General features: G+C 40.7%; 1 protein-coding gene across 1 annotated transcript; it reads left to right on the forward strand.

Annotated features, from left to right (window-relative positions):
* The first annotated feature begins 201 nt into the window (after positions 1-201).
* LOC125699088 (uncharacterized protein F13E9.13, mitochondrial-like) lies at positions 202-24162 on the forward strand. The gene is made up of 6 exons (XM_048958221.1): positions 202-364; positions 906-988; positions 9644-9824; positions 15276-15426; positions 17356-17483; positions 23258-24162. The coding sequence occupies exons 1-6, from the start codon at positions 292-294 to the stop codon at positions 23446-23448; spliced, it is 807 nt and encodes a 268-aa protein (XP_048814178.1). The 5' UTR covers positions 202-291; the 3' UTR covers positions 23449-24162.
* Positions 24163-24188: the final 26 nt, after the last annotated feature.

Consider the following 24188-nt stretch of genomic DNA (forward strand, 5'->3'; position numbering starts at 1 on the left):
GTCTGCGGGGGCGCTCCGGCCGCCGGCGGCCCCGGGGAAGCGCGGGGCGCCGCGGGGCGCGGGATCCCACGGCGGGCCGCGGGGCGGGGCGGCGGGGCGGGGCCGGCGGCACCGGGCGGAAGCGGAGCGACGCGGGGGGGCGGGAGGGGAGCGGGCGGCCCCGGGCGCGACCCCGCGGCGGAGGGGTGAAGCGAGGTGAGCGGCGCGCCGACGGGAGAGGAAAGGAGAGCGGGACGGCCCCGGAGCGCCCTCGCGGGAGGTCAGGGGGCGGGCCCGCCGCCACAGTCCGCCATGGCGCGGCCGCGGCTCTTCGGGCGGCTCCGGGCGGCGGTGCTCGGCGTGGTGCACGTGGGCGCGCTGCCAGGTGAGCGCGGGCCGGGCGAGACGCGGCGCCGCGGGACCCGCTCGTACGGCGGGCGGCCCGGCCGCGGGGGCCAGAGGAGGGCCCCGCGAGCCGGGGAAGCGCCGAGCGGGCTGAGGGCTGCCGAGCTGGGCCGGGCCGCGCCGGCGGGGCGGAGCTGCACGGGCCCCGCGACTGCGGGAGCTCGGACACGTGGCTCCCTGCGGCACTGCGCCCGGCTGGCGCTCCGCTGAGCCGGGGCCGAGTTGTCCCCGGGGCTGTGTGCGGCCGGAAAGCTGTCCCGGTACGACATCGCATAGGTATCCCTCGAGTCTGCGAATGACTTCACGAGTGAACAGTCACGGCTGACCTGTACAGTTCAGGAAAGGGAAGAGGTGCCGCTGGGGTGCATCTCAAGGAGGTGCAGCAGCCTTTTAGGTGTTTTGCCCCCTATTTTTTCCCTATTTTATTATGCCAATGCATTATGGTAAGCTGCCTTACCAGAAAACTGTTACCATCTGTATGGTTTGCCTTTGCACTGGTGTAAATGGCACTGTTGTTGCAGGGACACCGAGAAGTTCTCTTCCCTTGGCACAAATCATCGATCAAGCTTGTCAAGAAGCAGAAGCATACAAAGACGCTGGAGTTGTAAGTCCTGGCTTCCCTCTTCCCATGGCAGTATTAACACAAAGCTGCTTCTGCGTACCCAGTGGTTTGAATTGAGCCTGAGTGACCTAGAATTCATGAAAAGCACCTGAAACCACTGAGTTTGGGGAGACATTTAAACCTGCGTTTTTTATTTCAACACAAGTAGGCCTCAAAGTTTCAAAACCTGAATTAAACATCACACACACCCTGCAGAACTGGAAAAGCTTAGATTCAAACTGTGCAATTTGAGTTGTTTAAATAGGATTGCTATCAATTTACAAGAATCAAGTCAACAACAACAAAAACAGATGGAAAGCTGACAGCAATATGAACTGTTGCTGGCATTCTTGGTATCCGGATGTAGGATGCTTCATCATCTAGTCTGACAAGCTGCTTTCCTTAGCTCTGCTTGGCACACTGCTTTCATAAAGTCACGGCACAGGCATAGGCACTGCTTGCTTACAGGCTACAGGATTCCCCCACAGTTTGTGTTTGTACTACAGTAGCATTATTTCAGGACCAAAAAATTATCTTGGGTCCTTTTCTGCCCACTGTAATCCTTGCGTCCTAGGCTGTGGGAGCAGCCATACCTGCTTTGAATATTCTCAGCCAGAGGCAAGAGAAGGCTACTGATGAACTGCCACTGCAGCTCTGAGCTGTGATTTTCTGCTAAACTTTGAGTAGATTTCCACTGGGTTATACTTCAGCAGCATAAATTACAATGATACTTTACAGATAGAATGAAATGGAACCTAAGAGCTTAGTCTAAATTATAGAAGACCAAGTTCAAAATGCAAGACAAGTCACATGATGGAGGCTGTGGACAGAGCAGTGGTTAGGAAAACCACTAAGTTGGGAAAGCCCTGGGAACAGCTGTTGAAAGGGTAAACAGCAGTGCAGAAGAACAGAGCTCACTGATGGGCTCCAGTGCCAGTGAACAAGCTGACAATGTGCAAGACATCTACCAGCTAGAATAGTCTAACTGCAAGCTGGACAGAATAAGTCAGTTTTCTCCCTTTTCATACCTGTTGGAAGGGAAGAGTGCAATTGCTCTGCCTTCTGTACTGATACATTCTGTCTTGCCTTCATGACATCAACATGAAGTTGAATGTGATTTGGTCTACATCAGAAGAACAGCAAGGACTAGTCTTCCTGCGTGGAAACAGTTACACATGTGATGTGCAGCCCTAGAGCCATTGCCCACATTTCAGTACTTGTTTATTTGTTTCCCTTATATACTAACCATACACTGATACCTTAGCAGCAGAGAGGAAACACTAAATATACCTAAATGTGAGGGAGAAGATAGAAGTGATCACTTTCGCTGCTGACATGGAGAAGGTCTCAAGACAAACTTTAAAATCAGTGCTTCCACAAAATTCTAATTTGGGTTAGTATAAACCTTGCTGTCTTCTCAACTGATGTATAAATTCACACTTCCAGCTTTACCTCTTTTCTTGCTGTATTGCAGTTACTCAGCTCGTATTTTTAAAGCCACCTCTCAGGTAGGCAGATGTGAGGTGAATGCAGTCATTTCTACTAATTTGAACAAATTCAGGGTATAACTACATTGCCTCTCTAAACTGTAATGACATAAGCATACAGACCAAGCCAGTCTCCATTCTAAAGATCCATACATGATAGTGTTACATCAGTAGGAAAAATAAATCCTTTGTTAATACATAAAAGTCAAGATAAACAGGAGAGCTTCCACAAATATCCCTGTGGTTGCCAAACATTTTCTGTAATTCATTTGTGTAGTTTTTTCCAGCACTTTAAGAGAAGCGTGAATTTTGACAGTAGGTACTGAAGAGCTTTGTGGTTTCTACACAGAGATCACCTCTCTTCCAGACTGGCTTTCCTGGTTCTGCAATGGGAGTATCTGATTTCCCTCCTGCTACTCAGGCTGAACTGTGAAACTGTCCATTTTTTTCCCACAGAACTAGAAATCTGAGTGTTTTTTTTCTGTGGATGTTTCTGGCATTATTTCTAAGCACCTGTGGTAGCCTCTGGAAGATTCATAACTATGTTGCTGCTGCTAGATGTTCGCATGTTGCCTCAAGTTGCTTGAGCTGGCATTAACATTTGGAAATATACTGTATAGGCTTGCTCACTCAGTATGCATTGCACTTGGAAGTAAATCCTAGTTTGTTCAGGAAAAAGGTGACTGGGCTGGCATATTAGCAGCTGAACATAATAAACATGAAAGATTTGTGGTATTAGAGCACAGTAATGAAAACAAGCGAGAGCTCAGCTAGGAAACCATCTGTGCTAAAAATGTATATGCTTTGTACTTGTATTGCTAAACAATGACATTCCCTAGGCAAGATTTTTATAAGCAGCGATCTATGAGGCATCGTGGTCCTTCCAATTTTTATCTGCTTTTGTTTAAGCAAAAAGCACTTGCAAAATATGCAGTGAAGTTAACTTTCACTCCTGCAAGTGAATCTAAGTAAATTTTGCTTTGTAGCTGGAAAACAGAGCACAAATTCCTTCCAGTTTCACTGATGTAACTCATCTTACTACATGCTATTTAATTGTAACTACATGAGTAGATAACAGTGATGAGTTGTATTTTTTCTTTAAGAAACACATTATTTACATAATGTTGCACTGCATTTCAAATATTACAAGTTTTTTAGTAGGCTTGCTTCTTTTTTTCTAGTAGATACAGTCTACTAGAGAGATTCCTGGAGATACAGTCATTCTGATCTTCCTGATTCTTCTTTTGCCTATGTACCTGCAAAGTGATGCTCAGTATCTGGTCTGTAATAAGGTATTAAAAAGTGAGCAGTTCCAAGCCAAACTACCACTGTAATTATAAGAGGAATGAAGTTAAGGCTATTTGGTATTTACTAGTAGTTGAAATAAGCTATCATTTGTATTACGGAGGTTCAAATGTTAGTAGTAGAGTAAAATAGCAGGCAAGCCTCACCACAAATATCTCTTGTTATTTATACAGAAGAAATGTTGCCTACTTACCTAAGTTGAAGTAGCAATCTCTTGTTCTAGAAGTGAAGTTTTTATAGTGATTGTCTAAGTACAGCAAATAAATGCTTTGCAAAGCTGATTTCCTTCATATAGAGGTATATGACTCTGGTGGCAGGAGGAACTGTAGTTCTCAGTGCACACCAAGTTTATCAGCAATGAGCATGATGCAAAAAGCCTTTCTTTCTGTAGGAAGCAACAGTTGTTTTGCACTTCCAAAAATTAAAGTAACACATAAGCAGCTGTGGGTAAAGCCTCTGTTATGCAGAGCATCAGGGTTAAAGTTACCATAGCAAGAAGTTATATCAGATAGGAGGTCAAAGTGTTTTAAGTGATCAATTCTGTAGATAGAATAAAGAAAATAGCTTTTCTATTTTATATAATATACATTTATTGTAACAACATAACACAGTGGGGAGATGTTACAAAAGAAAGACGAGTGCTCACCTGTCTCCTAGTATCTAGATTCACAGTAGGAACTCCACAGAGGAGGAATCTCCACCAAGAGATCCTTCCCCAGTGGCAGTCAGCCCTTCAATGAGGTCTAAGAGAGGTGCAGCCAGGCTCCACTCCCTCCAGTCACACAACTGAATTGCCTTCACCTGTGCTCCCAAGGCTGACTGGGTCTTGTCTCCAGGTGCTCAATCAGTGGTTCAGACCATGACACAACAGTCTCTACATACGCCACCCCTTCACAGCATGAACCAATGATTGGATCAGCTGGAGGGTGAGCCTTCCCCAATACAAGGCTCTAACACACCACAGCACTCATACAATTGCCTATCGTGATGCAGGTTGATACAGTGTAAGATGGTTGATGATCAGTTTGTGATTAAAGTTCATGTTCTTTCATGGGCCAGTGCTCAATGGGTTCAGTGGAGGCATACAGTAGACCAGGAAAGGTTTGGCTCACATTCCATCAGCCCCACGTGGCCCACCACCAGGTGTCATGCTGATCTTACAGTGACACCAGAGCATCTTGATGTCACATTGCTTGCTTTTCTGGTGATCCTGCAGACTCAAAGAGACTCGTGGGGAGTAGTGTAGATGTTTTGGAGTTACCAGAAGGGGAAGGTCCACCTTTCATGGCAAGATACAGGACATGTTCCTATCCTGGTTCAACACTTCAGCTTGCACCAGGTCATGTCCCTGCAGTCTGTACCACACCCTTTGGCCCAATATCTGAGGCTGCATACCTATATCAGGTTCCAAAGGGGGAGTCTGGATTTGCCACAGGGATGTGATTAAGCTCCCTTTAGCAATGAAAACCAGAGTGTTGACTATAATGTCTGCAGGCCATATACCTATTACATGGGGGGGGGGGGGGACGGGGACACTACCGATCCCCCAGTGTCCAATGATCTCCCCCAAGATGAAAGTACACCACACTATTTTGATCCTACTTGCAGCTTCCAAGGTCATTCTACTTTACAGGTGCCAGTTTCTAGGTTCTCAGGGCCAGGGAGCAGAAGATTATTTTCACTGGCAATTTTGAGTCTTACCCAATGATTGGTGCCTGTACCTGGGAGGCCCACGTTGTCTGTAGCATCTTTAGGGCACCAGGTCTGCCATCATTAAGCCTTTCATTCAGGTCTACAGGGTTTCATAGAGTCTCTTTGGCCATCCCTGCAAGAGTGGAGAGTCTGTCTTCAGGGTAGCCTTAAGAATACCATTATGGTGTTCAATAAGGCCTGCCCCCATCAGGTTATGTGGAGGATGGAATTGCCAGTCACTGTTTTCTTCTGTCCAGCACTGTATTGTTGTACCAGAAAAATGAGTTCCTTGGTCACTCTTGATGATTTGAGATGTCCTGTAGGCAGCCATCATCTTGATGAGTGCCTTGATAGTATGTGCCTGCTTCACTGTTTTGTGACTAGGATGTCTTGACCTAAACCATAGAAATATTCTGCCATGCAGGATGGGGATTGAAAGATATTCCCAGTATCCCACAGGGGACCCCATTTTTCAACTGAAGTTGAAAGTCCATAATACACATATCCTAAAAATCCTGAAATATGCCCTGGCAGAGTTCTGTCTATAGGGCAGAATTCTCCCCTATAACCCACTTAAAGATATTCAGTAGAACAGCTATTTCAAATATTTTAATCTGACTGGCTTGCCAAATGTAACAGTAGAGGGACCAGCATGATGGGAAGATGTTATAAAGATGCAGCAGCAAAGGATCAGTGCAATATTACAAAAGACAGAAGTGCTCACCTGCCTTTGAGGATCTAAGTTTGCAGTACAAACTCCACAGAGGAGGGATCTCCAACACGAAAATTGTCCCCAGTGGCAGTCAGCCCTTAAATGAAGTCTAAGAGTGGTGCAGCCAGGCTCCACCTCTTCCAGTCACACAGCTGAATTGCCTTCACTTGTGCTCCCCGGGCTGACAGGGTCTCTCTCCAGGTGCTCAATCAGTGATTCAGGCTGTGTCTCAACAGTTCCCATACATATGTACATAAATAGTTTTTCTTTGTAGGCAAGGGGCTATTTAAATGACTTGTTTTCCACTAGCTAGCTGTGTTACAAGGATGCTTTGCAGATAGATAGCAGTCTATTACCTTTTCACTTCTATAGTGTTTGAGGACTGTTAAAAGTAGGGCTGCTTTATATAAAAGTATCACTTCAATTGTTCTGATAATCAATGGAAAAGAAACCCAGAAGATTTTGCTGGTGCCTTATCTCCCATGTTCCAAAGAGATTCCACTTTGGAGCATGTAGTTCGGTTGCTGTTCTCCTAGACTTAAACACTATTAGCTTAAGTGCCAAGATCTTGAATCCAGCATCACTGTTTTCTTTCCACCATTTTAATTAACTGTCTGATAGTACTGAAGTCTGTTTTATATACATATAAATTCAGTAAACACCAGAATCTGTGGTGTTACATTTTTATACAAAAATATGAAAGAAAGCTTTGAGTTAACGCATCTGTAATTCAGCTTTCTGTATTACAGAACATATGTTGTTCTTTTTTTTTTTTTTTTAATTAAACAAAACATAATGTGCAAAGGAACAAGGTCTATTAGATGGTACTAAAAGAATAACACATTATTAAAGTAATACCAAAAATAGTCACAGGAACTGTGGACCTTGAGGCTATGAGAAGAGAGCTATTGAAAAGTGAATAAATATAAGGTTGAAGAGAAAAATGCTGGAATCCTCCTGCACGTTGAACAGGAATTCAATCAGATGCTTGTCTTATGTACAGTAATATGGCTAGAGTCCCTAATTACTTTTAAAATAATTGTATTTTTTAATATAATGGAATAATTTGCTTTATGCAAATGCTGAGCTGTTGAATCAGCAACAATTCATGGAAAGCTCAGTGTTGCTGTGATGCCGCCATGGGATTCTGCCACTGTGTTCCCTGCTTGGTCAGGAGCACCCCATGGCCTTTTCCAGGAGCTGTGTTCCTGTCACGACTGCTTCTGCTCTGCCAGGAGGCCTGGTGCTCTCCTGGCTGCTCCTCATGAGCCGACAGTGTGCCCAGGTGGCCAAGAAGGCCAATGGCATCCTGGCTTGCATCAGAAACAGCGTTGCAAGCAGGAGCAGAGAGGTGATTGTTCCCCTATATTCAGCACTAGTGAGGCCGCACCTCGAGTACTGTGTCCAGTTTTGGGCCCCTCACTGCAAGAAAGATATTGAGGCCCTGGAACGTGTTCAAAGGAGGGCAACAAAGCTGGTGAGGGGTCTGGAACACAGGCCGTATGAGGAGAGGCTGAAGGAGCTGGGAATGTTCAGCCTGGAGAAGAGGAGGCTCAGGGGAGACCTCATTGCTCTCTATAACTTCCTGAAGGGAGGTTGTAGTGAGCTGGGGGTCGGCCTCTTCTCTCGTGTCATTAGTGATAGGACCAGGGGGAATGGTTTCAAGCTACGGCAGGGGAGATTCAGGCTGGACATTAGGAAGTATTACTTTTCAGAAAGGGTGGTCAGGCACTGGAATGGACTGCCCAGGGAGGTGGTGGAATCACTGACCCTGGGGGTGTTCAAGGAAAGGCTGGATGTTGTGTTGAGGGACATGGTTTAGTGGGAGCTACTGGGAATAGGTGAACGGTTGGACTGGATGAGCTTTTAGGTCTTTTCCAACCTTGGTGATTCTATGATTCTATGATTCTATGATTCTATGTAATATCCTCTGCCCACTTGAGGTTTCTTGGACTGAAATTTTATATTAAGATATGCTGATGAGTGGCAGAAATAATATGTAGCTCTCATGTTAGGTGCTCATAATGTTAGATCACATTTCCCATTAATAAACTGTGTCCATTTGTTTTTAAGATAGCACGTATTTTGTGTATTTAAATGCTTATTTACTGGTTATTTGGTGAAGGCAGTTGTGCCCAGGTACACCCAGTGTGCATCCCTCATGTAACTGGATTGGCCGTACTCTTCTGACAGATTACTGACAGTCTGTTTCCTCTCCCCCATCTTCCATGTTGGGGGTTCATTTATGATGCCTGTGGCATGTAATTCGGCCGTTAAATGGTGACTGCTTTTTGTACACTTTAAAAAGGAAAGATGCCCAAAAGAGCATCTGTACTACAACAAAGCTCAAAGGAGCATTTCATCTACGATTTTTTTAAAGAAAACCTTTTTCTCCCCATCTTCCTGATTCTCTGTTATTGATTACTTAAAAAATCATCTCCTTGTAATTGATTTCTTCTAATTTCTTTTAAAATGTTCTTTCTATTCTGAATGTTAGACTGCCTTTGAAATGCACAGCTCTCATTTTAAGGATTTTGATGTGTGTTTGAAGTTGAGAGAGAATAGAATTTGTTTTCTTTACATACAAGTAATTTGTCTTATAACCTTTTTGTATTTTTCAATTGAAGCAGGTGAGAAATGTCTAGCCTCATAGAAAGTTCCCACTGCAAATGCAAAATGTCAGGCTTGAAATATGTTTCAGGGCTGTACTTTTACTTTTGTGTTAGTCCTCAACGTAATTATATGATTTGCGATTGTTGAGAAGTTCTAGTATATACCAAATCACCATTGAAAATGTCCAAGGCACCAGATGATGTACAAAGATTTTCAATAAATTGCATCCACTCTATCAGTAGTCTATCAGTAGAGTATTTCATTGTCGCTCCATTGTTTGCTAAATGTATGTTCTTGTGGAGGGAGAGGTACAGTTGACAATAAATAGCAATAGCTTTCTTCAAAGCAGTCTGAATTTGGAATGGGAAGAAATATGTCACCCTGGGAACAGGCATGTTAATAGGCAAACAAACAAACAAACCTCCTTTATTTTTCTAAAATAACACTTATTTTCTGACATTAATTCAAATTGAAAATTGCCTTGATTATCTCTACATCATCAGTTATCCAAACATACTCAATATCCCATATTCCATTTGGGTAATTGAAGTTTGACTCTGCAGTACTTTTAATGAGGTGTAAGATTTAACTCATTCGCCTATAGTTCACGTCCTGGGATGGATCAAAGGAAAACTAATTGATGAATGTATAATTAAAATCACATTTATTTCTCTTCCTGATTTCTCTGCAAATGCCGTGCTGTTGATGAAAGCACTTTTATAAGTGGCTATATGCATCGACACAATTTACTGGAGATAATCCGCCCTTTGAAGGAAAACCTTTAAACTTCTGTGTCTTTCAACACAAAGCTTAGCACCGCAGTAAACTTCCTTATTCTGATGTCTGCAGGATGGCTTGATAGTGGAGAACATGCACGACCGGCCCTACACGCTGTGCCCTGGGCCTGAGGTGACGGCCGCCATGACGGCGGTGGGCGCAGCGGTGCAGCGGCTCTGCCCACACCTCGCCTTGGGCGTCCAGGTGCTGTGTGCCGCCAACCAGCAGGCCACGGCCGTGGCTCTCGCGGCAGGTAATAGAAATGACTCCTCCGTTATTACTGCTGTTTGCCGTGGCATTTACTCTCTGCAAATTGGGCATTGTACTAACATAGATACCATGAAAAATGAGACATGAAAAGCTCACTGTACCCTGAAAAAACAGAAATTAGATTTTGAGAAAGATGCCTGCTTGATTATAATAGATGAGACTCGCACGGTGCTTCAGTAGGAGGCAGCTTAAAAATCCCAAGGCCACTGGCGCTGCTTTCTAGGTGAAACCTGTCTAACTGTAATGATTAGTTTAAACCTACTCATGTCTAAGAGCCACCTTTGGTGTAACTCTATTTACTTCGGTTAAACGATATTTGAAGATTAATTTAACCCGCTGTGGTTAAGCATCCTTTTCAGCATCTAATTATATGTTGTTGCTACTACTGGTTTCTATTAAAACTAAGTTTTCATTGCCTTTTTTTTATGAATGAATGGAATGAAGCTTTCTGTTAATTTTTTTAAGTGCGTAGCTACCCAAACTACTGAACATTAAATTGCATGCAGGGAAATTAAGTACAAATTAATTTATCATTACTGCAAGAATACTAGATTTGCTAACCCTTCAGTTTCTAAGCTTTGCTGGAACAATTTTAGTTTTCACTCCCTGATCAAAAGATAGAGACTGATTTAATAGGGAACGCTCGTACTTCCCAAATCCTTCAGAAATTGAGAGTCTATGTTTACCCAAATTGCAAATGCAACTGTAGTGAGTTGGACACTTTGTAAATTTTACAGGTTTTCTAAATAGGCAAAGTTCTGTAAGAATGAAAAATCAAAAGATGCTTGTGCTATATGGAACAAATTCAGTTAAAATAACATTGAGTAACACTCATTTTTCTTGGGGGAATTTCTGTTTGTTGATACGTTTTGTACATGGATTTGGTTTGAGTGCCTTAGAATCAGAAGCTGACACTTTCAAGGTATGCTTGAAGGCTGCTTGGCAAACCATCACAGCACGCTATTTCTGCTGTGGAGACTATGTGAAAAATTAAGCCAAAAAAGATGACAGAACCCAGTTTTGCTTTTGTTTTCAGGGGTTGTATGCAATACTTGAGGATACTTGAGATGCATTGTATTTACACACCTTACTTTTAAAAGTAATAGCTATGCTTCCTTTTAGGAGTGAAATTGATCACTGTATATGGGATGTAATGCAAGAGCAATGAGTTTCTCTTACTCCTCAGCAATTATTAATGAGTGAGAGAATTCCTGAAGGGCTTGGGTTTTGCTCTGCTCTTCTGCTGTTCTGCACTATTTGCTCTGTAACTGGAGGACAGCAGCTAGGAAAAGCCTGTGTTTAATGCATTTCATTGCACTCCTCTAAAAATGATTCTCAGGCTCACTGAGCAGGAAAGCAAAAAGAAAAGAAAATCACTTTAGGCAAAGCAATAGTAAAGGGACTGACTCTGTAGGTAGAAAATCTTTGAATAGTTTTTCTGTAGCAACCTAGTAGTGACTTTAATATGAATGCCATTTTAGTTGTCATTAAAGATAGCTATTAATTAAGGAATCCTCATATGCTTCAACTACAAAATATTTGCTGAATGTGTTACACTTTAAAAGCTTATGGAGTATTTTCTGCTACTATGCAGTCGTTCCATTTTCCCTATGGAAACTCCTGTCTCTGGTAGAAATAACTTCAGAAGAGAACTGCACAGGGAAACCGTAAGTGGTCTTCAAGTGTAGGTAATGATTTTATACTGTAAAGAGAGGGGGAAGAAGTCCGCAATTTTATGGTGTGACTGAAAGGAACTCCTCAGCAATGTGTGTTTGTGCTGATAAGTATGTTTTATAGTAACAGATTAAAATACTAAATTTTCCCAATGTATTGATATGGTACTGTTATCAGACTTATACAATAATAAAATCAGGGGATGAGAAGGCTGAGTTTTTGTGTTTTTTTTTTTTTAATCTTAATCTCAAGCACTTATTTTTGGGAAAGTGCACCACCTTAATAGCTGCTTCTAATGGCATCCTCCAAAGACTGTACAGAAAGCAGAATTTGTGTGGTAGGGTTACTTCTTTCAATCAGTACATTATTTACAGGTGTACTGTGTGGTTTATAGAAGCACATTATTTCCTGTTTGTAGTTTCTTATTTAATTACTACATCTGCTTCAGGTTGAAAAAGAATGATGTATCCAAACAGATCCTGCGAGCAATTGTAGAAGAGATAGAAATGCTCCCTTACTCGTTTTTGTTTAGCAAACGTTACTGGTTATCATTGTTCAGTGCTCAGGAATGTTCACTAAGCCCGGGTCAGATCTGGACATCTTATTAGGTTTCCCTTACTTATTTATCAGTGTGTCTTGTTTTCTGAAGTAAACCACTGTTTATGCTTGGGCTGTCTACTGAATTTCATGTCCTCATGCTCTGTTGTTGACCTACTTCCACACTACATGGCTTTTCTTTTATCGAAAGTTTGTTAATTATGAAGCAGTAGTCATCTTAGAGAGGACTGTTGTGTCTAAAGGAATCATCCAAAGGCCCTCAGCTGCTATCTGCCGTTTTCCTTGCATTAGGGAGACCATGCATGGCTCCAATCCATCAGTGTATGTCTTCGCAGAGGAGCTACAGAGCCTTTACAATACTGGGGGTATACACCAATAACAGTCTCTATATTCTTTTGCAACTCTGTGTGCTTCCATTACAAACATGTAGTAGTAGTGATTGAAAGAAGCAACTGGCCTATCATTAAGCTAATGGAGACAGACACGGCCTGCAGGGGCTACTATACAGTGCAGTAGTGTCCATGTACCTGCATCAGCCAGTATTACACTTCATGAATGAGAACTCAATTTCTAACAGTTTATCTCCTGCCATCTCCAGCTGACTGTGAAAATGCCCTTTTTCTTTAAGGATCCTTTTACTGAAATCCCACGCGGTCACTGTTTCTTAATTAGTCTTCAGTAATGATAATGACTCAGTTGGTAGCTGATTAAACAAGGCTTCATATCAGAAGACATTCCAGGTACCAGATATCTCCAGGTCTTTTATAAATACAGCTTTGCTGTCTGAGACAGCTCTTCTCTTGCAGCCACCCACCAGCAGAGATGCTCCACAGGAAGGTGTGGCCAGTGATACTGTTTAAAATAGGATAGAATTGGCTGGAAAAATATGCTGATTTTTAGTTACATATTTTTTTCAACTAATGCCATTCTAATACGGCTAAACTGAAGTTCAGCAGGTGAGTGCTTATTTGGGGGACACCTGCGGGTGCTGCAGGACAAGGCAGCAAGCACTGGAACTTTTGCAGAGATGTGATGAGAAATATGTGCTGAAAGCACTGTTGGAGACACTGCTTTTTCCAGGCCTGGAACTCTTGCTTGTGGAATGAGCTGCTTCTCAACTTAATCTTGAAGCTCTGTTTGGTAGGTCCTATTGGAAATTTCCTGTACCTGTTTTTTAGTGAAATTACATGATATTTTTTTTTTGTTCCTGTGTAAGTCAGAAATGAGACTGCCTTTTAACTATTTAGCAGGTATTCCTTTTTGACTTACTTAATGGGAAAATAAGAAATAATACCATTTTCACAGTTTTAGTGAATTCATTAATGGAATCCAATTAGGTCTTCATAAAACAGGCAGGTAATGAGTTGGTGTCTGCTAGAACTGGTTAAAAATAGTATCTTGTTATCCCCCAAAAACTCCAATAGTGTGCAACTCTGTTAAACTAAGAACAATCCTGATGTTGGTCGAGGAAGTCTTGAATTCTTAAGTTAGGGAAGTACAAACCAAACATTGGTAAACATGCGAGTGGTGAGCTTCAGTAGGTGAATAGCCCTTGTCCTGAGGTAGCCATTAGGATTGCTATGAACATTTATTAGATTTCTAGGGTGCTTGATAGTCTTGTGATTAGAGGAGAATTATTGTTTTTCTTATTTAAGTCTGATTTATACTACAAACTTAGGTGATTTGATAAAGCCTATGGCTAATATTCCTAGATGCACAAGTCTCAGTCTTACCTACTAGCACCTTTAATTATACTTGTGACATATTTGTGTCTTTGAATCCTGAGAATACTCCATGCTTTCTCACCTGCTAATCTGAAGGCATAGGACAGCTTATATTTGAGTTGGCACCATCTGTGATGTATCATGTTAGCTGCAGTCTGTGTTGCTAAGCAATACAGGCTCTTTTCCATCAGGCATAACCTTTTGTTTCTGCAACTTCGGGGCTTTTGGAATGAAACTGAAATCTAGCTCTTAAAATAAACAGGAACCTTGTCATTTGGTAAATACATTTTTAAAAACCCTTTCTGTTTATGTCTGCAATGTGTTAAGGTGAGGCCTTCCTTGCCTAAATAGTTCTCTGTTAGATGGAATTGCATCCCTGAACACTGCTCTCACATGCATTTAGTTCCTCGATGTTTCCACTCCACTTAAATGTGCAGCTGACTCAAAGCTGGAGAAGCAATAGAACTTCAGAGAGCCTGGAAGGGAGCTCTAAAGCAAACTGGAAGAATAGCAAAAGCTGCACAAGGTGTTTGCAGAGCGTTTTCACATCCTAAAGGGTGTGTGAAGTGAGCTTCAAGGCTGTGGAAGACTGGAGAGGAAAGGGATACAATAAAGGAGTCAGAATTGTCATCTTTTGCAAAACAGCTGTGGATTAATTATGCTATGGCTGAAGACATCAGTATGTCAACATAAAGGTATTTCAAGGCTGTATAGGGGTACCTTATAGTAGATAAATGGTCCATCGAAATCATTTCTGTTCTCAGTCTTCCTTTGAAGTACCCATCGCCCAAAAGCTTCCTGATACAAAAGATGAACGACTGCTGGACACTCAGTTGCTGAGACAAGGTAGAGTTGATGCTCACCGTAAATTTGGAGTGGAAACTTAATCTTTCTGTATCTTTGGCCCAGCTCCAAAGGTCAGTCGTTGATGTGGTACTGTTCAGAAGATGTAAGTTGCATTCAGGTGGAGAGTCAATGTATATAATGTATTGCAGGCTGTGTTTTCCTGCCTAATTTCCTGAAGAAGGAAGACATAGGCTATTCTCCTCTCTTTGTCCATGTCCTGGTTGCTTTTTGACCTGTTGTCCAATTTCAGGCATATTTAACAGTGGAACAGATGTTGGGAAGGCAGTAATACAGTGATGGGGTATCTAACAGAGGGGCAAAACCCAAGATAATGCCCTTTTTGGAGAGAAGCCGCATTGTTAGAGGATAGGAGCTACGTTTTGGCCTACCTATCCTTCATTCATACTTGCCTACTGGCACATCACAGCAAGCAGGAGGGCAGGGTGTGCTGTTGCTGAGTCTGTGCCCATGGGTACAAAAGTTTAAAAATGTGAGAAATCAAGGCTGATTAGTCTCAGAGAACATGGAATGTCTTGTGTGGAGGTCAAATGAGGGACAGATATTTTAGTATTAGTTCTTCAGGCTTCAGGTCTAGTTAAGAGAATGCTAATTTTTTTCTTTTCTTTTATCAGGTCTTGATTTTATTCGAGTTGAAGGTTTTGTGTTTTCTCATGTTGCTGATGAAGGGATCATAAATGCCTGTGCAGGTAACCTGCTACGATACAGAAAACTAATTGGAGCAGAGAATATTCAGATTTTTGCTGACATTAAAAAAAAACACAGGTAAACACAAGCAATATTTATGTAAATATTAATGTAATAATGATCTTATGCTTTTCCCCATTTTCTGATTATTTTATATCTGCTCAATGCCAGCAAAGTTAATGATAAAGGGAGAACTTTATTGTTTGAGCAAGGTCTTGCAGTGCTATTAGGGGATATGTTTAAAAATAAATTTGCACCTGTAAGCCGCAGGTTGCCGCATCTGTGAAGTTTGTAGTTTAACCTTCAGGATTTATAAATGCAGACTGTAAATGTCTCACATCTGGTGTCAGGTGAGGTTTTACATCCTTATATGCCTATTACGCTTAAAGAAATTATGTTTCGGGAGGCTAAGCATCCAAGGTTATTTTTAGTAATGCAGCAGTTTCCATGTACAAAGGATCCAAATCATAATATTCTGGTGCTTTAGAAAGCTATTCTCTTTTTTCTCCTGGCTGCCAATAGTACTGCTTTCTTCCACTTAAATCAGTGCTGTCTATGTACGGATTATGTTCTATGATTATCAAACAGAAGGAACTTTTGACAGATGAACCCAGTTTCTTTTTTGCTGATATCTTAACTGTCACACAGCATTTTTAGCTATTTATATGTCACCTTTTTTTCCTGAAGAACTGCTCAAATGTTATGTATTATACATGCTAAATAACCTAATTAAAATGTTTGCATGTAGTATGTAGGTAATCATGAAAACAACCATGTTGGGAAGATCATAAATATCTGTGGTTTTGTGGTGTTGTTTTTTTTAAATAACTTTCAAGATAGGTAAAGAAACAATGCATTATGATAACATTAAACTTTTAAGGTCCTTTTAGATTGGTTTATTTCTAATGACTTAAATTCTTTTATATATATGTGTGTATATATGTAAAAGACACTACATTAGACTTCATAAAAATTGATGATTGTATCATGCGGTCTTTCCTTTGTCTTCTCAGTTGATAGACTTATATTTTGATTATACTTTGTAGGTGAAAGGATTTGCTTTTTAAAGTGGAAGGTTTTTGCTACAAGGAGGTTCCAAAGCTGAAACGATGTTAAGAGCCACATTTCCAACTCATTTTATGTATTAGGGACTTAGGCCTGCCTTCCTCCAGCTGTATAAAGGGAATGCTTTGTCTTGCACCATCATCACTAGTGAAAAGCACTGCAGTCAGTGCATTCTGCCTCTTACTGTAGGGATCCAAGTCCATCCACACTGACCCAGGAAAGAGGAAGACTGTCACACCTCATCAGTGCAATGGGTTGACCATAGCTGTTGTTGCTTCTGCATTTTCAATTAAGCAGAAAGCAAAGTCAGATGCTGAACCAGCAAAGAAGTTCTAAACCCTTTCAAACTTCAGAATTGTTTAAATTAAATTACTATTGCTGTAGGTTTCAAAGCATATCAACCATATATCAAAAGCTGCTGTTGAAAAGCTAGGCTGCAGGTAATTTATGTTTGTAATTGCTATGTAAGGTGATTCCTGTGATTATGTTATAGGTAATAACTATACTTCTGTTAGTTGGACTTTGTGAAATGAAGGATGTTAATTTCATTCTAGGTAACGGAACGTGATTTATGAATGACTGAGCCATCCGCTGCTCCCACTTGAAGTCAGAGAGCTGTGTGTGAGATACAAGTGCTCGACATGCACACAGCTGTCTGAATTGACACTTGGTAGTTCACCTTTAGCAATCGCTCTTTAGAGACAGAAGACCAAGAGCAGTGGATTGAGCAGTTATAGCTCTGCGATGGATAAGGTTGGGTCTCTTTCCCCTTGTTGGTATTGTAAAGTTACTTCCCATTTTAAAGCGGGACCCTTACCTTCTCTCTCACAAAGCCTGATTTTCGGTGTTCTGATAGTGAGGAAAATGAAGAAATGCCCAAATAAACATTGATCAATATGTGTGTGCTGAAAGTAACCATGGGGTACGTTGTGCTGTTGACAGTGCTCATGCCCTGACGGCAGATGTCAGCGTGGCTGAGACCGCCTCTGCTGCTGAGCTCTTCCTGGCTGATGGGGTGGTACTGACTGGTACGGCAACCGGGCTGCCTGCAGACCCTGGGGAGCTGAGAGGTGAGCGGACACACCAGGAGCATGCAGCAGGCCCTGAGTCAGCTTCTGGCTATAGGTCTCTGTATGTGCTGTTCCTTAAGGAGAAAAAGAAGGGAGAAAAATGTTCTTTCATTGCAGAGTTTGATTGGATAAAGCAAAACTGATGTGACTGAGGTTCTATGTGGATTGTCTGCTTTACGTTTCTAACCAACTGTTTGATGGGACATAAATTATTTCAAGCCTTTATAATACTGAATGATACTTAGTATTACTTTAAAATAAACAAAGCAAATGAATGTGAAGACTTTGTTTTAGAAATTGATACTTTTTAATATCTTAGTATAAGAAAAAGCAATTTCATAGACCTAATAGAAATAGCTAGCTAAAAGTGCTCAACTCTTCAGTGGAAAGATTTATATTTTTCGGAAAGAAAATGAAAGTCCTGCAAGAAAAGGGTTATTATGATATGGCACCGTTCCAGACAGTAATAGCAGGGAAAACTTAGAAGGTTTTAAAAAAAAATTCTAAGTTTGTTGGTACAAAGGAAGATATGACATCAAAGTCATCAAACTTGATTGTTCACATGCTATCATGAAAATTCAAATTTTCATCACTAAATTTCAATTCAGTTTCATGGCTTGAATGTCAAGGCTTGTCTACATAAAATAGAATGTGTAGTTTCTAGGTTTTACTTCTGCTGGCACAAAACAATCTAGCGTATTTTGAAGTGCCAGTGTGTTCAGCTCAGTCTATCAAGGTGAACTCTAAGCTCAGTGAATGTGCATCAAAGTATGTCTATTTGTCTAACCTCAAATTCTTAAAACATGCTTGCTGAAATGAAGCCAAAGGAAGTATCACTTCTTGTATAGACAAATCAAAAGCTCTATTGGACTTCTATGAACAATTTTTGTTTCAAGTTGCTGTCCTACTAGGGGATCAAAATGCAGAAATAATTATTGCATGTTTGGTCGAAGTTAAATGATAGTACCTTTTGGCAAAATATTTTTTTCATAAAGAAAAATAGCAGTATGATCTCTACTTTTTTAAAGTATATTCTTCTCTAAACCATTCAATCACAATTCCTTCTTTATTTTACAAAAGAAGGAGGTGAATAACATGCTCTACTTGGTATGGAGACCAGCACCCCAAACATCTCTTGGAATAATTTAAAATCATTGCATGTTTTCAGGGCTTTATCCATATTGTACGTGCTTATCAGCATTCAGAATGAATGCTGAACTTGTCAAAATGTTTTGCTTATTTCACATGTGTTTAAAACACAACTTTTTTGCCAAAGAACAGGTGATAGATGACTATGCTTCAGTCACCAATGTTAAAATGAAAGTGGTGGTTTGTAGTGAATACAGAGCTCTTGAATTTGTTTGAGTGTTTGATAAGGTGAACTGGAAGTGATTCATAGAACAAAGCACCCTGAAAGGCTGCAAGAGAAAAAGACCGAAAGAGACTGCAAAATATTGTTAATCTAAAGATCCACCTCTGCCTGCAATGCATACCACTGGATATCCCTATTTCTCAGTGCAGATTACATTAAAATAAGTAAATAAAAGCTGACAAATCTCAGGGCAGAATAGTAGCTTAAGTTCTGCTTTCCAGAATGCATGTGCAGCCTCCTCTCATGCCCTGCACTGGAGGGCACCAGATGAGCTGCAGGCCCGCAGGCTGCTCTCAGGCAGGACTCCAAGCAGGCCTCACCACTGCCTTTCCTGCATGTGAACCAGTGTGCCAGTCACAGCCTTGTTCCTTTTCTGAGTCCAAGGAACAAAATGAATCAGAGTTGTCAGCAGTAATGATGTGCACACATCGATTTTTTACATGTGTAGTGAAGGCAAGAACCTGGATCATGGGTTTGGTTTACTTAGGCCACAGAATTCAGGCATTATCTGCACCACTCAGGAGAACAGTGGCTTAACACAGTTAAGAGAAGAGCTTAAAAATCAACACTCAGTAGTGTGAGGAAATGACAAATTAGGCATATCTATGTCAGTATATTCTTAAAAGGAATCACTTGTACAAAGTTGGCGTGATGTGAGTGAAATTCGGCAGTTCACGAATGTATGCAGCACAGGATGAGTCGTACTGTGATCATACAGCTGGGCACCTTTCATCATGCTGCAAAGCAACTCTTGAACGACAAACCAAGAGACAGATGAGGTTTTGTCACGTTTTTTTTTTCTCCGCTTTGTTGTGCAGTAATATAGAAGTGTTTTTGCCTTTGTGTCTGTGTGTTGAATTGACTGACTTGTGATGGCATGTGGGAAATGAGTGTTTCTCTGTCAAGCCAGAGAAATGTGTTTGGCGGGGTTTTGTTTGTAGTTTCTTTCACTGCCTTCCTGAAGGCACCTGTGGTGCTACTCCCAGCCACAGGCTGTCAGGTTTTCCCGCTGGGAAAATGCTGAAGTACCTGGTTGAAATCCAGCTTGTGATTTGAGTGACCACAGCCTTTGCATAAAGACTGCCTAGGTATCTTTATGAACAAAGTAAATGGCCTCAGCTGAGCAACTGGTGGAAAATATCACAAAGCCCAGCAGCTGGCTCCATTACCTCATCTGTTAGTGTGCATAGAAGGGGTGTCAAAACTGATTCATCCTCCTGCCTTTTAATGGACTGTTTAGGTTAAAATAAAGGCTGCTGCCTTTGCAGTACCCTCCTATAGATAATCAGGAGATGCAAGTCTCTGGTCTGTACTTTTCATAATCCCGAAATTTAATGACAGAGAAAAAGTCCTTTGAATTAAAAAACTAAAATGGGTTACAGTGGAACATTACCATAAACATAGTGTTGTGTATGGTACAGTGATTACTGCATATGAAAAAGCTGTTAAAGAAGAGTAGTGGAGCAAGTTATTAGCACAGTGGTACTTATTTTTACGCCGCTCTTTGCCATTGTTTTCAAGCTAGGAGCATTTGGCCTTTATTTCATGTAACTTGTGCACACCGTAGTTCAAATGCTTTCATTGTGCTCTGCAACCAAGTGCTATTTCATTTGATTTTATTGAAGACATATCTGCAGATGCACTGTCAGAAGAAAGAGCACAGTGCCCTCTAGTTACAGTTTATTGATATAGAAAAATGTGTGAGTTCTGTAAACTTCAGGATCTTGTTACTTTAACATCAGAAAATTGTTTCCCTTCCTGTTTGCATCAAACAATATAATCAGGAGAAGAAAGCTGAAGGAGCCTTTAAACAAGGCTCTGTGTTTAGAGACATTTTGACAGTGACTGAACGTCACCATGCGGAAGCATACCTCACCACTGTTGCTTTATTTTCTTTTACAAGTTAGAATTTGTATTAACACAGCCGGTAGACAAGTTATATTCTATTCATCAACTGTAGGCCTTGATATGCTTGGAAACGACTTAAAAGTAGTATCTGTAGCATGTTTAATTAGATAACCCAGTCTCATTGTATGGTGGGCACTCCCATTCCTGTTCTTCACATTGACAGTCTGAATAAATCTCCAGCACAAGAGTTGTGTGTGGGCTGCATGTGTCATGCATGGATCACAGCAGGAGCTGCATACCTTGCTACTTTTGAAAGCTTCATCATTTAGTTATCTTCTTACAGTTTTGCAGCAGTCTTAGGTTCTGCTGTTCAAGTCTTTGTTAGGGCAGAGCTATTGTCATACACCCATGGGATCATGCTCTGTTTAATTATTCGGCTCTTCATTTTTCCTGCTGATGTGAAATAATTGTAGAGCAACTGCCTACTAATGTACCTTATGCATTTGTCTTAAAAACAAATATTGACTTGGAATGTTGTTCCTCTGGGAATGCAGTAAAGATGTTTTACGAATCTGTGGTCAGTTGTAGCACCTTAATTATGCATTGGTATCTACATAGATCAGATTGAATATTTCGAAGAGCACAGAGATACTATATACATAGAATTCTATTTTTTTCTAGAACAGGATTAATAATGTTATAAATAACAAAAAATGAATTATTGCTGTAAGGAGGATGAATTTAGAAATATAAAATATGTGAAGAAATAGGCATCATTTTAATCATATATGTGCTATCTTGCTTTGCTTAAAATTTTCAATAGGGGTTGTGTGGATTTTCTTCTTTTATGTTAAAAAATTTTTTGTAAGAAGCAGTTACTGTTCCTAAGTGGGAAAATGGTATGGTATGAGACCTAGAAAGATATTCAAGAGCGTTTTAATTGATCCCCTTTCTCTGGTGAAGTAGGAAGGTGACACATAATTATTTTTCCCTGAAGCATCATTAATAATCTAGGCTTCTGATGAAACTTTATTTAAATAAACAGTGTTTTGAAGCAGACTTTTTTTTGTTGCATATAAACTGTCCCTAGTTCCCTCGAGCTTTAACCATCTTACGTCAGCTTATTAGCAACAATTAAAGCAACTTATATCTTTTTAAAGATCAGAAATAATGCTCTGCAGCATTCTCAGGATGCAAGGGAAGAAGCGTCCAGTCTTGACTGACTCTTAGGATGGTCAGTTCAAAATGAAAGGATGAGCAGGATGCCCAGTAATTCTAGCCCAGTAATTCAATTCTTTTATTTATTTATTTTTCCCAGAGCTAGCACTGGGTTGAGTTCTGAAGAAAATACTCTAATGAACTTTTATGTGTCCACGGAGAGCCTTTCCATGGCCAAAACAGTAGCACCTGCTGAATGCAGAAAAATGTCTTTTTCATTTCATTGCCATTTATAGAAAGAAGAGGCGTATCTGTGCCATCTTTTGTGTTCTGGTAAGCTAGCTGGAGGTATCAATGTAGCCTATTGCTGCTTGCTCTCCTACTTTCATGACCCTGAAACTTAGCAAGAAGCAGAGAGCATGTTCATTTTTCTTTCCCTGTGAATAAGGCCTTTTTTGTTACTTCAGTGAAGAACTTCTGCTAGTTGTCAACATAGCATAAATTCAGCAGAAACCTGGCAGAAATATACACCAGTCTAACTACCATTATTGTGATTTAAACTGATGACTGAAGAATTGTAATGAGCACAGCTCTACTGAATAGTTCTGCCACTTTTAATGATCTCACCAGACTCGCAAAAGTCTGAGCTGGTATAATAAATGGAAACAAGAATTTCATCTTATTCTTGTAGCTGTGTTCTGATTACTTCATAGAAAGACTAGGGGGAAATGGTATCTATCCTACATGCTACTGCAGTGCAATATTAAATGATTGCTGTTTTCAGTCTATGTGTAGTACCTCAAGTGCATTGAGCCTCCAAGCACAATGGCAAACAGACATGTTAAGTAGTTGGGATAGTTTCTGCTTTGCAAAAGCTTCCTCAATCCAACATCTCTTCTTACCGGGGACAAGAAATAAAAAGGAATGCGATGGAATACAGTAAAATGCACTGCACTCTCAGCCAACCAATTTTCCTTAATCTTACTTGAATCTTTTTTCTTGGAGGGTGGGAGGGGGGAGAGAAAGGAATGTACGTGTTCAGTGTTGAGATGCAGCTTTCACGTGCTCTGTAGTGCTGAAACAGTCCTCTGACATGTGATCAGGAATGTTATGTTGGACTTGACGATGCTCATGGGTCCCTTCCAACTCAGGATATTCTTTGAAAGTGGGATTTTCTCAACAGTTATTGAGAGCTAAAAGTGTTGGGTTTCTTCATCTAGAACGTCTGTATCACTATTGTAAAAGTAAGAGATGCATGCTTACAAATTTCTTAAGACTTACCTTCCTTTGCTGTTGAAACTCTGCAGAAGTTAGAGCACATCGTTTTTACAGAATTTTAAAGGTGGATTTAAATCTCAGAGGATTTAATCCTAATTTTTTTTTTCCCCCACTTCAGAGGTTCAACATGCTGTGAAGATTCCTGTTTTGATTGGATCTGGAGTTACTCTGGAGAATGTGAAGAATTACTTGGATGCAAATGCTCTAATAATTGGTTCGTATTTCAAGAGAGAAGGTTATTGGGTGAATGCTGTTGATCCTGACCGAGTGAAGAAGTTTATGGAGCACATAAGTAAACTGAGAGAATGAGTTAGTCAGCAAGCACTATTTCCCTGTTTGTGTACATAAATGCAGTGTGATATATCATACAGAATTAAAGCACAAATGTGCACTTGAATGGCTGATAACTTTAAATGAAAACGCACATCATCTCTGCAACTGGCTGTGGAACATGGTGGCACTTTACAATGAGCTGGTGCTACGGTCTTTGTTTCTAGACCGTGTGTTTCTGTGGCACTCACAGCCATTGCCAAGGCAAAACCAGCTCTCCAAATGTGTGTAGCATATTCTCTCCTATAAGTAAAGTGCTTACGGGTTGCAGGATGAGCTGAGTTTTGTTTTGCATGTTAATACAATAGGACACCCTAAGTTTACAGCTAACAGTATTGTAAATTGGACAAGTTAATTAGCCTTTCAGTTTCCCCATCTGTAAAATGATGATAATAGTACCTACATCACAGGGGGGTTGTAAGACATAATGAATGGATGAACGTACAGCACTTTCATCTCCTCAAATGAAGGGCTCTATTAAAGTTCAAGATCATTATTTTTTCATTAGAATTGTGCATTTATTACAAAAATGTAGTAATTGTATACCATACAAAAATTTAAGATAATTGGGAAATTGATTTACCTACAATACTTATTAGGGAATAAATGTAAATATTTAATTACATTTTAAGTAGTGTTGGAATTTAGTCAAAATGCTTTCCAAAAAATTGGAAATTTTAATAAAGTCTTATTTTTCAGCAAGCTCCTTCAACTTTGTA

The sequence above is a fragment of the Lagopus muta genome, chromosome 12 (genome assembly GCF_023343835.1).
Source record: "Lagopus muta isolate bLagMut1 chromosome 12, bLagMut1 primary, whole genome shotgun sequence".
Lineage (NCBI taxonomy): Eukaryota > Metazoa > Chordata > Aves > Galliformes > Phasianidae > Lagopus > Lagopus muta.